Here is a 21,334-nt window from a genome sequence, read left to right as displayed (position 1 = left end):
AGTCCCTTATCTATAGCACCATTATGTCTTAAGATTATATCTGGGACTATCTGTACTAGATTGTCTTACTTCTCTTTGTAGGCTCATTGTTTAGTTTCTCAGTGAATGAACAATTGAATTCTGTGCTAGGAAGAAATTTTTTCGGTATGTAAAGCTGGTATTATGATGCATCTGTCATTTATATGTGAGCCTTTGTTTATACTTTTTGGTTTTAGATGTCAGGTTTTATTATGCATGTCTCCGTCAGTAAACTAGAATGATACAGAATTTTTATTTGGAAATTTCTATGTGTTTCTTTTTGACAGTTAGGTATCCATGGTCAAAAATGATTCGTATTTTGTTATTTCCCCCTAGTTAAAAAAAGGTTTTGTGGTTTAACTAACTGTAATTACTTTCTTGAGGTTTTCAAGTTCATTTTAAGAAGTAGTTTTGTTCTTTAACTATTTTCTTAATGGTTTTGATATCTGGGTTTAATTAATATGAGCAACTTTAGATAGAATAGGAAAAGTCAACTCATTCCACTTTAAATTTGTTTTCTGTTTATTTCTATCTAAAGTCTTTTTCTCCCCCCAACTTTAAAAATTTTTCATATTCTTGAAATGATTAGCCTTACTTAAAGTTAGAAATAAAGGAAAAAAAATTAACGTAAGTTTTTTCTTTTTATATTTTAGCCTTGATCCAGAGCAGAAAGAAATGTTAATTGAAATTATTGAAAAACTTCTGAAGGATAAAAGCACAGTAAGTAATATCTTTTCATGTCCAATAAATTGTGCTTTATTTATATAATATTATTTTACTATCATATATATGACATAATAATTCTTATAGAATAAAAAGACACTTGCTCCTTGGAAGGAAAGCTATGGCAAACCTAGATAATGTATTAAAAAGTAGAAAAATCACTTTGCCAATAAAAGTTTGTATTGTCAAAGCTATGTTTTTTTTCCAGTAGTCCTTATAGATGTGAGATTTGGACCATAAAAAAGGCTGAGTGCCAGAGAATTGATACTTTGAAACTGTGGGGCTGGAGAACTCTTGAGAGTCCTCTGGACTGCATGGAGATCAAACCAATCAATCCTAAAGAAAATAAACCTTGAATATTCATTGAAAGGACTAATGCTAAAGCTGAAGCTCTAATACTTTGACTACCTGATGCGAAGAGCCAACTCATTGGAAAACACCCTGATGCTGGGAAAGATTGAGAGCTAAAGGAGAAGAGGGTAGCAGAGGATGAGATGGTTAGACAGCATCACTGACTCAGTGGATATGAATTTGAGTGATCTCTGGGAGATAGTGGAGGACAGGGAAGCCTGGCATGCTGTAGTCCTTGTAGTGCAAAGAGACAGACAGGACTTAGCGACAGAACAACAACAAATAGATTTTGAAATTATATAAATATTAATGGAGCTCATTAAAATCTTGAAAAATAAAAATGTCCAGGTAAAGAGAAAAGTTCCATTTGGAATTTTAGTTTGTTACATATTTCTTCATGAGAGTCTGAAGAAGAGCAAGTTGGGGAAAGACAATTCTTTCTTTAACCTGTAGCTAAATTGTCGACTGCTTTTAAGGCCAACTTTTTTTTATTTTAAACAGTGATTTCCTAGGATTTTTAAAGGCTGAATCAGTTGAAAACAAATAATTGTTTTATAATGTATTGAGTATTAAAGAGATAATGAAAAATAGAGGAGTGTGTTTTAGTAGTATAAATGTGTTATTTTTTTTTCTTAGATACTAAAATGTTTTCATATGTATAACACTGTTTTATTGGCTGGTTAGTACTGAGCAAATTCCCCATCTTTTGGAAATGTACGTGTCTCTTCCTCCTTCCTATCCCACTCTTATTCTTTATGTATAGTGACATAATAATGAGATCTAGAAATAATGGCAATGCATGGGATCTATGAGCAGACCTCTGGAGGAGCTGGTGTAATGGTATCTTTTGGTGGAGTCCTCTGCACCCACAGAAAACACGACCCTCAAAACTATTCAAAAAAAGGATTCCAGCTCATTTTAGGAAGATATCACCCAGTTGCATGCATATCTGTTTATAGAAGCCAATATAGCAGCCACTAGCCTCGTATTGTGCTCAGTCGCTCAGTCGTGCCCGACTCTTTGCGACCCCGTGGACTGGAGCCTGCCAGGCTGCTCTGATCATGGAATTCTCCAGGCAAAAATACTGGAGTGGGTTGCCATGACCTTCTCCAGGGGATCTTCCTGACCCAGCAATCGAACCCAAGTCTCCTGTATTGCAGGCAGATTCTTTACCATCTGAGCCACCAGCTAAGCCAGACTATGGCTGTTAATATATGGCTTAGTATACGGTCTGTCCTGGAGAATGCTCAGTGTGTATTTGAGAGGAATGTATATTCTACTGGCCTTTCGGTGGTGTATTCTGTAGATGTCTTTTGGGTCTCATTGGTTTATAGTGTTGTTCAAGTCTTCTGTTCTTTATTGATCTTCCTTCTTGTGGCTCATTAAAAGTGGAATATTGAAGTCTACCGTTAACTATAGAGCTGTCAGTTCTGTCCCTGCTTGCTTTGTGTATTTAGGAACTCTGATATTTGGTGCATTAGTTCAGTTCAGTCGCTCAGTTGTGTCCGACTCTTTGCGACCCCATGAACCGCGGCATGCCAGGTCTTGCTGTCCACCACCAACTTCTGGAGTCTACCCAAACCCATGTCCATCGAGTTGGTGATGCCATCTAGCCGTCTCATCCTCTGTCGTCCCCTTCTTTTGTCCCTAATCTCTCCCAGCATCAGGGTCTTTTCCAATGAGTCAACTCTTTGCATGAGATGGCCAAAGTATTGGAATTTCAGCTTCAACATCAGTCCTTCCAGTGAACACCCAGGACTGATCTCCTTTAGGATGGACTGGTTGGATCTCCTTGCAGTCCAAGGGACTCTCAAGAGTCTTCTCCAAGACCACAGTTCAAAAGCATCAATTCTTCGGCGCTCAGCTTTCTTCACAGTCCAACTCTCACATCCATACATGAACACTGGAAAAACCATAGTCTTGACTAGACGGACCTTTGGTTGGTCATAACTTTCCTTCCAAGGAGTAAGCGTCTTTTAATTTCATGGCTGCAGTCACCATCTGCAGTGATTTTGGAGCCCAGAAACATAAAGTCTGATACTGTTTGCACTGTTTCCCCATCTATTTCCCATGAAGTGATGGGACCAGATGCCATGATCTTAGTTTTCTGAATGTTGAGCTTTAAGCCAACTTTTTCACTCTCCTCTTTCACTTTCATCAAGAGGCTTTTTAGTTCCTCTTCACTTTCTGTCATAAGGGTGGTGTCATCTGCATATCTGAGGTTATTGATATTTCTCCCAGCAATCTTGATTCCAGCTTGTGCTTCTTCCAGCCCAGCTTTTCTCATGATGTAGTTGGCATATAAGTTAAATAAGCAGAATGTACTTAAAATTGTTTTTACCTTCCTTTTGTCATTATAAAATGTCTCAATCTCTCATAACAGTTTTTAAATTCTACTTTGTCCTGTTTAAGTACAACTTTCTTACAATTGCTGTTTACATGATATACTTTTTCCTTCTTTTTACTCTCAACCTGTTGGTATTTTTTAATCTAATGTGTGTCTCCTGAGGTCTGTATAAAGTTGGATCTTGATATTTACTCTGGTCTGACTACATATGCTTTTTGTTTAGATGGTTTAATCCATTGACATTACTTCTTACTATAATATAGTTGATTTATAGCTACCATTATGTTTTTCTATGTCTCATGTCTTTTTTTGTTTGTTATTCCCCCTTCACTACTTTTTTTTAATATCCAGTGTATATATTGTGTATGATAACTCTTTTAGTGATATTTTTCGCTATGTATTTTTGAAACTACTGTATTTACCTGAGACTATACTTGGAGACTCGGAGAAGGCAATGGCACCCCACTCCAGTACTCCTGCCTGGAAAATCCCATGGACTGAGGAGCCTGGTGGGCTTCAGTCCATGGGGTCACTAAGAGTTGGAGACGACTGAGCGACTTCACTTTCACTTTTCACTTCCATGCATTGGAGAGGGAAATGGCAGTCCACTCCAGTGTTCTTGCCTGGAGAATCCCAGGGACGGGGGAGCCTGGTGGGCTGCCGTCTATGGGGTTGCACAGAGTCAGACACGACTGAAGTGACTTAGCAGCAGTAGCAGCATACTTGGAGACTAGATAGCAAATTTCTTTTAGTCAATAATGTAGCAGGAATCTTTATTTCTTCTGTAGTGGTTGGCATAATGAAGACAGAGAAAAGAAATTTGATTCCTTTTTGTCTTTTGTATGGCATACTTGTTATATGCTTCTAGACCCAAATATAAAATCAATGTTATTGATATTGTGGATAACTTGATTTTAGTAATAATAAAAAAAAATTCAGTTTCTTCTGTCTTGAAGACATTTGCCAAGTACTGTGAAGAATACTAAGATCTGTAAGAAACAGATCCTTTATTTTAAGGTAGTTTGCCATGATTTCTGCTACATAATAAGCTAAAGAAATTAGTTTCTTGGCCTAGAAATGAAATCTCCATATATAATATGTGCATGTCTTTTCAAACAAGATGTAACATGTCATGGGTAACAACTGTCTTCTTTGAAATTAAACAGAATTGTATTTGAGCCTAAAGTTTTACCACTTATTAGCTATGTATGAGGGGCTTCCCTGGTGGCTCAGAGGTAATGAATCCACCTGCAATGCAGAAAAGGCGGGTTCAATCCCTGGGTCGGGAAGTTCGTCTAGAGAAGCGGAAAACATCCCCTTCTCTCCTGGAGAAGGAAGTAACGGTGCACTGCAGTATTGTTGCCTGGGAAATCCCATGGATAGAGGAGCCTGGCAGGCTGCAGTCCATGGAGTCCCAAAAGAGTCAGACACTACTTAAGCGACTGAACAATAGCTATGTATTAAGCCTTCATAAATTTCAGCTTCCCAATTTTTAGGCCTTATTATTTCCAATCTATAAAGTTTTTGTTTGTGTTGAGGAAGTTATTGTATATAAAATCCTTAGCACAGTGCCTGACACCGTAATAGGAGATTAATAAGAAACAAACGACTCAAAAAGGCATGTAAAGAATACACTTTCTTTGCAAATTTAGAATGTCTGGGTTCTGACCCTGTATTTTGTATTTATTTCCAAAATACGATAGAAAAAATATTGTACTTGTTAATAGTAGATATTTAGTATTTGTTGAATAATTGTGAGCATTAATTTGCTATATTCTTGGTGCAGGTAATTAGGTATTTACTCTTATTTTCAATGTTTTACTTCCCAAATGGTGTGTGTCATGCTCTGGTCATTGGTAGATAGGTCCTTTGGGAGCTTTGACTGTCTTGTCATTTGTGAGGTACTACCTGTCCTAAAGTATATATAGGATATGTTTATTTTTTTTAAATTAGGAAAGAACCTACATCTATTTTCTACCCATATGAAGCGGGAGTAGTTCATACTGAATTCTGTAATTTCAGAGCAGAAGTACACGGTTCTCCAGTGTTTTGCCTTTTCATGTCAATGTTTGTAACTTCCTTTTCCAGCATTAAGAAATGTGACTTAAATTATCCACTACACTCGCTTACTCAGTCCTGGAATGCAGATAAAGTATTGTTTCGGAATTGCCAGCATGTACTCTGTGAAGAGTAGTGAGACGGGGACTACTAATTGAGTTAAATGTTGGTTTAAGAATTACGTTTATCATTAGCCTTACTTCCTTGAATGCTGTTGTAAATCGAAATTGCATTAACATTGTATGGTTGAACTTGTTACATTGGTATAGAAGAAAGCTAGCTATTGATTTTCTGTATGGTGATTTTATATTTTGCTTCTTTACTGAATTCTTTTATTGTTTGATTTAGTTTTATCTTTCAACCTCCATTGTTTCATTCCAGAAAATAAATCATATCATTTGCAAATAGAGATAACTTTACTTTCTCTTTTCTGATACTTAATGACTCTAATTTTTCTTATCATAGTTAATTATAACTTTAGTACCGTGTTCAGTAGTGGTGGAGATGGTGAGCATCCTTACCTTGTTTCAGTTTAAACGAAATGCCTGTCATGTGTGTGTATTAAGCAAGATGCTGACCTTGAGGATTTTTTTTCTCTTTATCTTTTAGTTTTGTCCGGTGTGTCAAGGTCAGTTTTTTTCCTGATACCCAGTGAGGCTTTTTGCAATATAGATTTAGAATTTATGTTATTTCTGGCAAAGCGGTGTTGTTGTTGTTAAGTTTTAAATATTACTGCTGTTCAGCTGTTAGCTTTTCTTCTTCCGAGATTTCAGTTTTCTGTAAGTTGGATCTTGCTGCCTTTACTTCTTTATCTCGCTTTCTTTCTCTTGGTTCTTTTTGTACTTTTCTTAAATGCCCCTTCCTAAATTTTTATTCAACTATTTTCTGCCGGGGGCATTTTGCAGTTTAATTAAGGTGTCTGGTTATTTCTTTTCTGGTTTCAATCAACTTCTGTTTCTTCCTGTTGTCTTTTGTTCATTTCTGTTTTGTGATTTTCAGTTTCAGTTCATTTATGTGATCTTGAAATGCTTCTTTGAGGCAAGTTAATTCATTTTGAAGTGTTACGTGACAGTTGTTTGTTTGCTTCATCATGGATTTTTTTGTGTGGATAATTTTCATCAATTGTTTTGATTTTCATCTTCTGCTCTGATCTACCAGGAATCTTTTTTTTTTGTATTTTCACACATAGGCTCCTCTCTTTCTCTCTGCTCTTGCTTTCAGTTCTCTCTTATGCCCACTTCTAACTCGTGTCTGCTTTTATTCTGGGCAGTTGTTTCAGACTATCATAGATCTTTGTAAGGTTTGTGATACATAAATGACAGATAACTCTTTGATTTTAGAACTTATTTTCTACTTACATGTAATTAAAGTTTGGTAATTCCAAAGTATTTTAGTGTTGCTTAGAGCTTTGATTTTAATCTTTTTGCTTTCTCTGACTTTGCGTTCAGAGATTCACGTTTCCCCAGGTAGCATTAACATTCTACCCAGTAATTAAGTTGTCTACCCAGTATTTAAGTGTTTATGTTTTGTGAATGTTTTCTGATTATTTTTTCCTTTGTATGCTTATAGTTTGATGTAAAAAGATTGAAAACATTATGATATCCATATAGATATTTATTGATCTTATCTTTATTATTACTTTTTCTTGCCAGATATAATATATTGAAGTGATATAGCTATATTTCTTCCCCACTAATTAATAGTGTTAGCATTAATATTTAAAATAAAAAACCTAAATCATTTTTGTTTAAAATTTCCTCATTAAATGATCCAAATTTAATTTATTTCCACATTTTAAAAGGAGTTTATTTGCTGTCAGCAGGAGCTTTTTGGGATCATGATGATAATGATGATGACATTGCTGTTGCTGCTGATAAATAAATTTTGAAAGGTGTTAATATGTTTAAGAACTCTATTTAATCTCTGTTGATTTTGAGATTTACCTTCTGTTGCTTCTTTTAGTCTAAAGGAAGATTTTATTGAAATTGAGATTTCAAAATTAGTTGTGTCACTCTGATTTTAAGAAAAGGTAGAAATAAAAGGCCTATTAAAATAGAAGTGTTTTTCCCTTTTACTAGATAAATATGTATATTTGTCATATGAGAAGTCCTTTCCTCAAAATAAGTCACTTTGGGTTTAGGAATACAGTTATGGTAATATAACTAGAAAAACATCTTAGAATTACTTAGATAGCTATTGTCTGAAGGTATCTATTGGGCTTCCCTGGTGGCTCAGATGGTAAAGTGTCTGCCTGCAACACGGAAGACCCAGGTTCAATCCTTGGGTCAGGAAGATCCCCTGGAGAAGGAAATGGCAACCCACTCCAGTACTCTTGCCTGGAAAATCCTATGGACGGAGGAGCCCGGTAGGCTAAGCCCGTGGGGTCTGTATCTGTAAATTTTAAAAGATATAAGAGCTTACCATGTCAGTGCAATTAAGGGAACACTTTTATTTATGCTAATCATACAGTCAACTGTTATATTTTTTAATATAATTTCTGTATTGTATTTTCCTAGATTTACCATTTTCATCATATTTTCTCTATTCAACGTATCCGAAACACTTCTTTACTGAAAACCTTTCGGATGTGTAAATTCCTTTTTAAAATTTATAACACTTTCTCGTTTTTGTTTAAAATGTAGAAATTTATATTTATTGAGCAATTTAAGCTTTGTAGTGAACCTTCTTTCTTTTATTTAGAACACGTCAAAAGCAAAGTGGTATTTATTTCCTTTTCCTTTCAGGTTAATTTTAAAGAAATCCTTTTGTAACATTTAACTTTCTAATAGAAAATGGCTTCTTAGGAAAACAAATTAGATCAGTGCCTACTGAAATTTTGAGTTGTTTATTTATATTTTTTTGGTGACAAAGTTTCTTCTCCTTAATTTAGCTACAAAATGATGTTTAATGAATATATTGGTAGTTCATAGCTAAGCTGTGGGGGTAAGACACTATTTTATAAGTTATTGATTTAATGTTGGTAAAAGCTTCACTCTTATGGGCAAAAAACACACCTCTGAGTTTGTGCAGATGTTTTATTGTGATAGATCTATTATCCAGCTATTAGAAGATAAATGATTGATCTTTCCCATTTTCCATGCCTCAAGAAAATTGAAATAAGAAGGGGAATATCATTTGGGCTGTATGATTAGGGCAGGTTGGATGGCCATTAATTTAAGAGAAGAAAATCTTGGCAGCACTGGCCAACTTATACCATATTATCAATCAAACCTTGATGCACTTCTTGTGATGACCCAGCACTCTCAGGTTTTTCCAACGTTAATTAGAATTCATGACAAAATAGATGCAAGGAAACGTTTTGTACCCTTCATAATTTTATAGAAAATTTATTGTTATTAGAGGAACCATTTGCTTAGTGTGATTTTTTTCATTACCAGCTTGTCAACTAGCATAGATAATCTGGAGGAAATATGAACTCCATAGATGGAGTGTCACTTTTGTTGATGGTTCATGTAGTTTACCTTGGAGCACAGCTAATGGCTGAAGTTCATAGCAACAGCACAGAAAAACGTGGCAACCAAGGGAAGATAAATGAGCCATGTTTATTGCTTTAATATAAAAAATACATAAATGGAAAACTGCATTTGAATTTGATGAGCTCATTGCTAGTTTCGTTGGAGTGATTTATTTTTCCCCTTATGTAAAAAGCTACTATTGACATAGTGAGATGGAAATTAACTGTCTGTTTTTGGGAAACCAATATTTTTGGTTTTCAAATCTCAGTAGATCATTTTATTTTAATTCTGTAAGTTTTTATAGAATATTGAACATTTAATATACCAGAATTATCCAATTCTTCTGGCAGTTTTTAGGCTGGGGTCAACTGTTAAAACCATATGATGAATGAAATATCTAAAATCATTAGAAAAAAGATGATTTTATAATATTTTTCCTAGTTACTTATGTGTTTCCATAAACTTTACCTGAACTTAAACAATTATTTTTTCAATTTTAATGTTGTTTGTTAATTCTGTAGAACTATTTTATACCTGTAGGTCTTGTTTTGATAAATTTAGTACCATGTGGGAACTGATTTTCCATTTAATTGTTTGGTGTCTAAACATAATTGAAAAAAATAATCTCTAGGTTTAGGCAAAATAACTTGATTTTACATAGTATTCCTTAAATTCAAACTTTGTTGAATTCCCATTTCGGTTTCATATATTACTTCATTCTAAGTGATATTACTCATTTTTGTTCTTTAGCACCCTAACCATTTAAACAAATATAGCTTAATTAATATGATTGACATGTATAAAACATATGTAAATATAAATGTTTTACAAATACCATGTTATTCTATAGTTTGATGTCATAAACTTAGTTGTTTTAAGAGATTTTTAAATGATAACAGTTCTCATCTTTTAGAAATATTATTACTGAAGAGTGATTTGTACAGAAGACATCAAAATGTGGAGTTGAAAACACAAACATAACTTCCTTCCCATATCAATAGCAAATAGAAAATTATACGTATAATACATTTTTATTTAGTTCACACAAATAATCAATTCTTTGCTTTTTCGATTGAGGTGCATACATGCTGGGACCAGCAGGCACCAGTACTTGGGCAGGGCTGGAGTCAATAAATGCAGCTTCACGTTTATACTGATTGGTAATTCATAAAATCCCCGCAGGACTGGAAACTTGTTTAGCATAATAGCAGGTCTATATTCTGAGCTGTTTTCTTTCAATTGTATTGTTGGTTGCATATTAATAAACTAAATGTCAGCCAAGTAGAGGGACAAACAATAAAAATATGAATACCACTGTATCTAATATTTTTTAAAAAGTACCATTTCAGTAAGTTTTATTTCTGTTTAATTGCTTATTTTAAGACATTGGGGAAATTTTAGACACTAAAATGAAGATCCCTAGTGTTCAGAAAGAATATGATATTAATTTATTTTTTCAAAACCATATTATATTGTTGGCTAACTCCACACATATCAGTGGTACATATATAGAAGTATTTGTCTATTATATATTCTGCTTAGCTTGTGTCTTTATACTAAAGAAATCTTAATTTCATCACTTTGCAAAAACAATTCCAAAAACAGCATTTGTGTTTAATTAAATGGTTTGGGAGAAAAGCTTCCTTTTATTGGTACTGTCTTATTTCAACTTACATACATCATTATATAAATAATAATAATGTTCTAAAATTGTAGCCAGTATTTCTTGTAAATAAATTATGTTGGTAGAAATTAACAGGTTGATTAAAATATGTAAGATTTGAAAGTGTTTTTGTTCTAAAGACATTTATGAGTTCAGCACACATTTTAAGATAGATTCATCATAGATAGCATCACTGACTCAATGGACATGAGTTTGAGCAAACTACGGGAGATAGTGAAGGACAGGGAGGCCTGGCATGCGGCAGTCCATGGGGTTGCAGAGAGTCAGACGTGACTTAGCGACTGAACAACGTGGTGAAATTGTCATTCTCATTTTAAACTGACATGATATGGTCTTTGTTATTGTACTGTGTAATGAATCTTCAGAGTTTTGGTAAGGTTTAAAAATGCAAACTGCCCATAATTAATATGTCTAATCCATGTATGAACAGTCCATTGAAATTTAACCTGATGAAATAAGAAAAACAATTTCTAATACTAATACTTCTGATTCTAAGTGTTAGCTTTTCAGATATGTTTCAGCTATCAATATTATTCTTTTGGGCAGTGACTCTTCAAAATTTTTTGTTATTCAAACATGGATATTTTATTAGTCAAATGACTGAATATTTTACTGATTGCCATAACACTGATTGCATCTCTGTAATGCCCGAGTAGAATCTTTGATGGTAGGAAAACGTTTTTTAATGAGTTGCTATTTCTTTCTTTTCTAGTTGGTGGCTGGCAGTGTTGTCATGGCTTTTGAAGAAGTTTGCCCGGATAGAATAGATCTCATTCACAAGAACTACCGCAAGCTCTGTAATTTACTGGTTGATGTAGAAGAGTGGGGCCAGGTTGTGATCATCCACATGCTAACCCGGTATGCCCGCACTCAGTTTGTCAGTCCTTGGAGACAGGTAAGTGCTGAATGATCTTGTGCTTACACAGTGAACTAGGAAAATGGATGCGGCTTCTAAAGTGTGTACAGGTTTAAGAGCAGGAAAATATAAAAATCTGCATGTTTAAGGAGGACTGATTTTTTTCACGTTCTTTTGGAAAGCAGAAAACGAGCATAAATGCATGGATAATTGTTCATTGTTTTGGCTCTGATTGATGCATGTTTAATGGCACAGTGAATAAACTTTTGGTTTGAGGCCTGGCAAGAGGCCTTTGCTGGGAACAGCAGCTCGATAAAGTGTTGGCAGTGACATTGCCAAATGATGGATTTTTTTGGTTGTTAGTTTCATACCTTTCAGACCCAACTATTCCAGGCACTCACTTGTAAAAGTAGATAATGTGATTCTAACGTGAATTTATACCAAAGATAATTTTGCACCTTTATAGGTAAATTGTTTGTGAACTCAACTACTTTTTCCCCAGTTTTATATTTCTAGAATGTTTGTTTTACTTTTTTTCACTTAAGCTGGTAGAACTTTAGTAAAATTAATAATTAAGTATACCTTACAGTGAAGTTATTTTCTTTGTGCCGATGAACTTTAGAAGCATACCTTACTTCTTTCATTACATTAACAAGTTAGAAAACCTTATTTCATAGTTTGCAATAGAGATATCAGTGTATATGTAAGATTTAAGGGTAAACTTTAACTAGTTTAAAGAAATCACTGAATATTATAAAATAGCGCTTGCATTCATTCTATACTTAATGATATTTCTTTGTCTTTTTAAAAAGCAGTATTATAGATTTTAAAAACAGAATGGAAAGTAAAAGACCAGATTACCACGCAATTATGTCATAGTGGTTTTTACACAAGCTTATGAATAGGCTTTGATCGAATGTTCAGTACTAATTGCTTTTGTTAATTAGAAATAATATTAAAGTGAGAGAAAAACATAAAAGGGAAAATGTTCATAATTCTTGCTTTATATGATGTATCCAGTTTTCAGATATTTAAGAACTTAAATGTTTAAAATATTTATCAGTGTTTTCTGCATTTACCAAGTATTGTTACTGTTAAAAAGTATTTAAGATTTTAAAAAATATATCTTTAACCAGAAGGCTACTTGTAATATTGACTTCATCTTAATTTTAATATTTAAAAGGTGATTGGGTTATTCTACTTAAAATTCAAAAGGGATTTTAAACTATTCATATGTAAACATCTAATGCCACATAGAGCTCTTAGATTGATGAAATTTTAGCTTTGAACAAAGTAAAATTTTGAAGGCACTTTTGCTGGATTAAGCAGCATGTCCATGCTACAAGTGTCTTGACCCTTTCCTTCAGTGGTAACTTGGAAGAGAGATTTTTTTGTTGCTAATAGCTATAGCTATCTGTTTGATTTCAGCCATTCACTTTCCAGAATGCTATTCATATATATATATTTTTTTTTTCCTGTGTTGTAAGATTATAGGTTTTTTTTATCTTATCTAGCTATTGTCACTATTTAAAATTTTTTAATTTTAATTTCCTGTCATCATCGAATCATTTTCAGTAACTGTATGCAAGTGATCCATGCTTTATCATTATGTAGAATCTAGAGTTTTAAAAAAGTGTATTTTTCTTACCTTTTAAAATAGATTTTCAAATATCTCTTTTTGTAATTGTCTCTGTTTCTATTCCTTGAATTTTATTTTAGGTAAAATTAATTGTTAAAGCTGTTCAAAAAGCCCAACAGTTAAAATCTACACTGCCATATATATTTACTCTTTTGACAGATAATTTTAAAAATTGATACTGTAGCGCATTCTTTGTGTTTTCATGTGTAACTCTGTGAACATCAATTTTTACAAACATGAGATGAAGTCTGATCGTTGTTCTGGGTGCACTGGAATTGCACTCCCTCATTTCTTTGCCTTCTTTGCAGTCTGACATTGGCATTATTCTAAATTCTGTAGGTTAGTTGACAAATTTTGTAGTTGCCAGCTCTGCAGCTCTGTCCTCAGGAAGCTAGCTCTGCTTCGGGAGCAACCACAGGGGTTGCAGGGGAGGGTGGGCAGTGCTACTCCTGGGGATCTTGCCAGCGTTCCAAATGGAGCAGCTTCACCTTTGCTTGCCTTTCATAGGCAGCTATATGTATGACTTCCTTTGAGAAAGGCTCCTTGGCTTAAGAAATGGAAAGAAAGAAAACCACTTAAATAGAACATTTGTAAGAGTGTAGCTAACTATAATCATATGTATTTTTTAAAATTATAGAAGCAGTTGAAGCACATGGTGAAATAAAAATCAGTCTTCTCATAATTCGTTCCTTTATATATATTTGCTCATGACTTTTTAAGATATATTTTTTGTTTACTTTAATATGTTTCTGACTGTGTGAAAGTCCATGAAAGTCCCACCAAACTCCTCTGTTCATAGAATTCTCCAGACAAGAACTCTGGAGTGGGTTGCCATTTTCTTCTCTAGGGGATCTTCCTGACCCAGGGATTGAACCTGGGTCTCCTGAATTAGAGGCAGATTCTTTACTGTCTAAGCCACCAGGGAAGCCCTGTTCTAGTCAAAGCTAATTTTGAAGCCCCCTCCCTAATCCTTAGTGCTCAAACATTACAGTTAGCTAACAACCATAATTAACTTTGCTTTTCAAAGAGAAAAATTATGTTTCTCATTGAATTCTTTAAAATATTTGTTTGTGTTCATATGCTTGAAGAGTAGCAAAAAAAAAAATTTTTTTTTTTTTTTTTTTAAGGAATTGAAAATTAGAAGTTCTTTCTGAGATGGACTGATGTACATGCTTTTTTGTTAGTAAGTCCTCAAATGAACACATCATATACAAACAAGCTTCTTCAGGGGCAGAAGCGATTTTTAATTTAGTTTATTTGCATCATTATAGATCAGTATTTAGGCTGTTTATATGTAAATGTATGATTTGCGGAACAATTAAGTGTTGACAAAGTAGATTGCAGTCATATCAATTGCAGTGCATTTTCCATAATTTTTCTAACTGACATCTTTGATGATAAATAGTGGATGCCAAGTCAAAGCCGATTATACAGTGCACTAGGAATTCATGGGGCTGTCAGGGAGAAGACCGATTGACTTTAAATTTACATATTAATGAGAAGATTTGTTAAGAGGGTGCTTGACTATAGAAAATAACAGCATATTTATAGGGCACGACATTTTATAAATACAGCTGATGCAGGAAAATGGAAATTAAACCTTTTAGGTTAATAAATTCAAGGGACTGCTAAAATGCATATTTGCATTTTTATTTTCTTAAATTTACCTTACTCTTTGCAGTCCAAGTGGCTGCTTTTTTTTTTTTTTAATTCTAGGTCAACTTTGTATAATTTTCAAGGATATAAAATTACTTCATTGTGTTCTTTGTATCAGTCAAGCTTATTGTAGGAGAATAGTGAAAGTATAAATGATGTAAGTCTCTAATAGTAAAGTTGCTTTTGTAGAAGTAATAGATTTTTTAAAATAAATGTTACAAAGCACCAAGTAAATTTTAAGAGTGATTTTTTAAAAAATGTTTGTGGCATTAGTTAAAGACTGAAGTGAAACTCATGTCACTGGGCCTGATAAGAATGTCTTTAATTTTATGAATTTAAAGTTGAACTTTCTCTAGGAGATGATGGGTTTGCAATAATTATCAAAATATTTTACTTCACTAGTTTAGAACTTAAAATTCTGTAGCTCACAGTTACATTTTAGTATATGATTCCAGATAATAAATTCTGGTGGAAATACATATTCCAGTTTGAAAATTTGAAGCAATAATTTTACTTTTCTTCCTCCCATTATATCAGTACTTCAATTGTAAGAGCTTAAATAGGTGTAAGAAAATTCCAAGTTTACAGTTTTGTTTAAAGTATTTTTAAGATAGGTTTTTTAAGTTTTTCAAGGGTAGCTATAAAATAAGAACTCATCAGAACACAAAGTTCATGTACATACTTCTTGATTAGCAATTTTCTGCAAGTATAAAGGTATTTGGGGAAAAAATGCAAAACTCCACATCTAAGTCCTGTTTTAGAGGACCTGTGTTAGAGATTATTTTTTTAAACTTTCTTTACAGGTTAATTTTCTTTGTAAAATAAATTTTGTATTTTGTTTTACTAGTGGGCTGCATTTGAATCTAATTTGGTATCCTCTGGATTTTTTAAAAAACAAAAGTTTGAAGCTTGGGGTAGAATCCATGCTTTACAATGCACATTTAAAAGTTTTTTGCTCACTCTTTCAGACAACTATTGAGGAAGGAAGGGCTCAGTGTGCAATTTAATGGGAAACTATGGACCACGTGCCGATACTGAAATGAGGTCTCTGTCTCTCCTTTCATTGGTTATGGAGCATTTATCTTACCAGTTACTTTTTTGCTGTTGTTGTTGTTTATAGTTTATTTTTGTTTGGCTTTTTTAAACTTACATAGTTTCTTTTCTAAAGAAACATTAAAATTTTGTTCAAGTATCGTGTATGGTTAAAAGAATACTGCAAGGCTTATAAGAAACAACATTTTCCTATCCCACTTTTTCCCATGCTTGGATCAACTACTTCAAATTCTTTTAGGCCTTTTCATATTTGTGTGCATTTAACTTTCTCCATTTCTAAGTAATGTCTATCTATCTATATATATATGGTGCTATATAGCCCTATATATATGTATTATATGTAAAGATATATGTATTTTATATATATATTATATATCATGTATATATTATATATAATATAAAGATATATATTATGTATATGCATAATATATATATCTTTACATATAATACATATATGTGTGTGTGTATATATATATAGAGAGAGAGCACTATATATATATATATATGGTGCTAGCATGCGAAATGAGCGCAATTTCTGGTAGTTTGAATGTTCTTCGGCACTCCCTTCTGGAATTGAAATTGCCTAGTTTATCATGTCACTATTAACAAAGCACACGACATTCTCCATCAGAAAATTAAATCATCTCCAAATATTATTTTATATGCAGTTGTTGAGATTCTACCAGTTGCCTACCAAATATCAACTCTCCAGCTTCACTTTTTAAATAAAAGAATCCTGATTTTTGTTCAGAGTAGCAATACATCCAGTTAAAAATAACCAACTTCCTCTCAGACTCCCTTGGAGTCAAGTAATGGTTGTATGAACCAGTTGGAGAAATTGAAATAGTTGTGGAGATATTCTGGCTGAGATTCTAGGAAAGCCATTGTTTTCCTGGCAGACTTACTGATTTTACCCTTTGCCTTTTTTTCATTGTTTCTTCTTGGAATGTATGTGTGATGAATACAGGTACAGCAGCCATTTGGCAGGCATGAAGATGAAGCCACAGTCTGGAATTTTGGCGGGGGTGGGGGAAAGTTTTCCATATGGGTGACTTGATATTTCTGTTACATATAGCTGAACACATTCCAGTCAGTACCGTTGTCGTATATCTAGTATTCCAATAACTTCATACTCTTCCAGGAGACGTCCTGGAGGCTCTGTATCCTCCTGTTCTAATCTGATTGCTTTCTAGGCTTGCTACACAGCTGTTGTCCTGGAACTTAATTTCTTCTCTCTTCTGTGTTAAATCCTCTATTTCTTAGGCCTTCCTGTCTGTACTGTCTTCTTTTTTGGTCTTCCAGAATGGAGCACATCCTCCAGTCCCTTCTTAAGAATGGGTAGATGAGAGATAAAATTTCAAGATTTTGCAGTATTGCTGTCACACTTGATATTTTGACTGGACTCGTGGGTCAGTCTTCTCTTAGGTCTTCTATGTTTGAAATGTCTTGCTACTTTTACACATGACTTCTCGGCCAGATGTAATACTGTTGGGTCACACGTTCTGAGAGCTCTGTAGTCACAGATTTTTCTTTTCTGCAGGTAACTCTATTTTTTTGTTGGTTTGAATCCTCAAAAAGATGGTTTTTTGCTTGTTTATTTTTTCTTAAAATATTTAGAGGATTAGCAACGTTGCATCTTCGGTGTGGATCATTCTATATGCTCTGTATATTCACTTCTTTCTATATTTTAGGGAATTGTCTTTTTATGTTTTAGTTTTTTAATTTGATGGTCAAACTTCTTTTCTTACTCCTTGTCAATTATATGCTTCAGGAATACAGATTTTTCTATTTTATAATCCTTTGCTGTGTCTGTCACCTCTTTAAATAATTGCTTTAATGCTTGCCTTTTTATTTGCATTCGTACATCTCCAGTCTTTTGTGTGTGTGTTAGTAATTTGATTTTCAGTGACCTGAAGTCTGTTACTTATAATTTTTACTTAATTTGGTAATGATATTGCTTTCATTTTTAAGTTTACTCAGGTTTCACTCTTTCCTTTATTCTGTGATTTGAATATATGAGGTATTTTTTTGGGGGGTGGTTCACATTCTTACTAACTTGCTAGAGAATTTCTTTTGATATATGGAGAATCTTTTTACAGAATAATTTGTCTTTTGCACTTTTTTTCCTTTTGTGCCATGAATGTATTGCACAGTAATTATGCTCTTCTCCTGTTGCAACTACTTGGGAAGTGCTGGTAGAGATATTTTGTTCTTTCTGATATAGTGTGACTTCTTCATTCTGTCCCACCATATCCAAAGACCATTTGTTTCTTCCTCTCAGTTTCAGTCTGATCGTGGGTTATTTTATTGTGTGTTTATTCAGTTCAGTCGCTCAGAAGTGTCCGACTCTTTGTGACCCCATGAAACGCAGCATGCCAGGCCTCCCTGTCAATCACCAACTGCCGGAGTCCACCCAAACCTATGTCCATCGAGTCGGTGATGCCATCCAACTATCTCATCCTCTGTCATCCCCTTTTCCTCCTGCCCTCAATCTTTCCCAGCATCATGGTCTTTTCAAATGAGTCAGCTCTTCGCATCAGGTGGCAAAAGGATTGGAGTTTCAGCTTCAAAATCAGTCCTTCCAATGAACACCCGGGACTGATCTCCTTTAGGATGGACTGGTTGGATCTCCTTGCAGTCCAAGGGACTCTCAAGGGACTTTTGAACCACAGTTCAAAAGCATCAATTCTTCTGTGCTCAGCTTTCTTTATAGTCCAGCTCTCACATCCATACATGACTACTGGGAAAACCATAGCCTTGACTAGATGGACCTTTGTTGACAAAGTAACGTCTCTGCTTTTTAATATGCTGTTTAGGTTGGTCATAATTTTCCTTCCAAGGAGTAAGCACCTTTTAATTTCATGGCTGCAATCACCATCTACAGGGATTTTGGAGCCCCCAAAAATAAAGTTAGCCACTGTTTCCACTGTTTCCCCATCTATTTCCCATGAAGTGATGGGACCGGATGCCATGATCTTTGTTTTCTGAATGTTGAGCTTTAAGCCAACTTTTTCACTCTCCTCTTTCACTTTCACCAAGAGACTCTTTAGTTCTTCTTTACTTTCTGCCATAAGGGTGGTGTCATCTGCATGTCTGAGGTTATTGATATTTCTCCCCGCAATCTTGATTCCAACTTGTGCTTCATCCAGCCCAGCGTTTCTCATGATGTACTCTGCATATAAGTTAAATAAGTAGGGTGATAGTATACAGCCTTGATGTACTCCTTTTCCTATTTGGAACCAGTCTGTTGTTCCATGTCCAGTTCTAACTGTTGCTTCCTGACCTGCATACAGGTTTCTCAAGAGGCAGGTAAGGTGGCCTGGTATTCCCATCTCTTTCAGAATTTTTCACAGTTTATTGTGATCTACACAGTCAAACTCTTTGGCATAGTCAATAAAGCAGAAATAGATGTTTTTCCGGAACTTTCTTGTTTTTTCAGTGATTCAGCGGCTGTTGGCAATTTGATCTCTGGTTCCTCTGCATTTTCTAAAACTAGCTTGAACATCTGGAAGCTCACGGTATTGCTGAAGCCTGGCTTGGAGAATTTTGAGCTTTACTAGCGTGTGAGATGAGTACAATTGTGTGGTAGTTTGAGCATTCTTTGGCATAGCTTTTCTTTGGAATTGGAATGAAAACTGACCCTTTCCAGTCCTGTGGCCAGTGCTGAGTTTTCCAAGTTTGCTGGCATATTGAGTGCAGCACTTTCACAGCTTTGAAATAGCTCAACTGGAATTCCATCATCTCCACTAGCTTTGTTCCTGGTGATGCTTCCTAAGGCCCACTTGAGTTCACATTCCAGGATGTCTGGCTCTAGGTGAGTGATCACACCCTCATGATTATCTGGGTCGTGAAGCTCTTTTTTGCACAGTTCTTCTGTGTATTTTTGCCACCTCTTCTTAGTATCTTCTGCTTCTGTTAGGTCCATACTATTTCTGTCCTTTATTATGCCCATCTTTGCATGAAATATTCCTTTGGTATCTCTAATTTTCTTGAAGAGATCTCTAGTCTTTCCCATTCTATTATTTTCCTTTATTTCTTTGCATTGATCACTGAGGAAGGCTTTCTTATCTCTCCTTGCTATTCTTTGAAACTCTGCATTCAAATGGGTATATCTTTCCTTTTCTCCTTTGATTTTCGCTTCCCTTCTTTTCATAGCTATTTGTAAGGCCTCCTCAGGCAGCCATTTTGCTTTTTTACATTTCTTTTTCTTGGGGATGGTCTTGATCCCTGTCTCCTGTACAATGTCATGAACCTCCATCCATAGTTCTTCAGGCGCTCTGTCTGTCAGATCTAGTCCCTTAAATGTATTTCTCACTTCCACGGTATGAATGAATCATAAGGGGTTATTACTTAATATTGTGTGTTTATTATTCTAGCATAAAGGATTATGCCTTATTCTTCTTAGTTTTTGTAGCCTTATGGCATTTTGGGAAAGGAATAACTTGTGAGATAGTAAATTCAGTCTCAACAGAGATTAATGTCATTTTTAGGAAAATTGAGCACTTATTTTGGAACTTTCTTAAATGACCTATACTATCATTGATACCACTCAGTATATTCCTTTCAAGAAATGCTCTTGGCCTGTAAGTTGTTCTTGTTATTATTGTTTAACCCAAGAATTCCGCTGTCCAATACAGTCCCTGCTAGCTATTTGTGGCTGTTTAAATTAACTGAAATTGAAAATCACTTCCTCAGTTGCACTGGGTCACATCCAGTGTTCAGTAGTCATGTGAGGCTGGTGCCTATTGTATTCGGTAGTGTAATAGAAAATGTTTCCTTTATCATAGAAGTTTCTATTGGACAGGGTTGCCCTGGAGTATTAGTTCTTTTAGGGACTGCTGGGTTTACTGTTTACTTTTCCATCTGCTTCTCCTAACCGCTTACTTCCACTGCGAACCTCCCTCATGACCTTACGTCACCCTCAGTGGGATGAAAAGATAAGAAAAACCCCTCAGTTTTCTTCTGTCCAGATTGGGAGGCAAGGGTCCTTAATGAAGAGTCTCAAGAAGTGAAGAATATATTTTTGTAGGGTCTTGTCTTTTTAAAAAACTTTTTAAAAAGTTTATGCCAGTAGTTTATGACCTTCTTCTTGTTTCTTTCTACTGACTGATTTTTTTCTAGTTTTAATATTTTTCCCTCATATTATTTATATTTGGGAAAAGTCTATTTTCTGTCTTTCTCTCACCATATTTACCTTGGAGCCCCAAAATGTTCACAGTATTAAAAGTATTTTATGACTTGGAACGTGTACTATTAATAAATGAATTTTAGGAAGAGAGATGCAAAGCTTAAGATGTTCAGAAATGTAAATTATTCTCCTGCCCTTCTCTGATGTCTGTCCTTTTTCTACTGTGCTTCTCTCTTTGACATTCTGTCATGGATATTTATATCATTGTTTTTTCTTGACCCTATACCACATCTGTTTCCTGTGTTTTTTTATTTTTCTGTGTTGGTCTTATTTATTTCCTCTGTG

At 34.5% G+C, this 21,334-nt stretch overlaps 1 protein-coding gene across 3 annotated transcripts in view; it reads left to right on the top strand.

Annotated features, from left to right (window-relative positions):
- AP3B1 (adaptor related protein complex 3 subunit beta 1) overlaps positions 1–21,334 on the top strand; it is a 235,871-nt gene that overhangs the window by 60,072 nt on the left and 154,465 nt on the right. For all 3 annotated transcript variants that reach the window (XM_010808844.3, NM_001076534.1, XM_059890677.1), the window contains exons 6-7: positions 672–738; positions 11,370–11,552. In XM_010808844.3, the coding sequence (XP_010807146.1) occupies positions 672–738; positions 11,370–11,552 (250 nt within the window). The remainder of the gene's footprint in view (positions 1–671; positions 739–11,369; positions 11,553–21,334) is intronic.

Source organism: Bos taurus, chromosome 10 (genome assembly GCF_002263795.3).
Source record: "Bos taurus isolate L1 Dominette 01449 registration number 42190680 breed Hereford chromosome 10, ARS-UCD2.0, whole genome shotgun sequence".
NCBI lineage: Eukaryota > Metazoa > Chordata > Mammalia > Artiodactyla > Bovidae > Bos > Bos taurus.
Note: the sequence above shows the minus strand (reverse complement) of the source record. Positions and strands in the feature narration are given on the sequence as shown.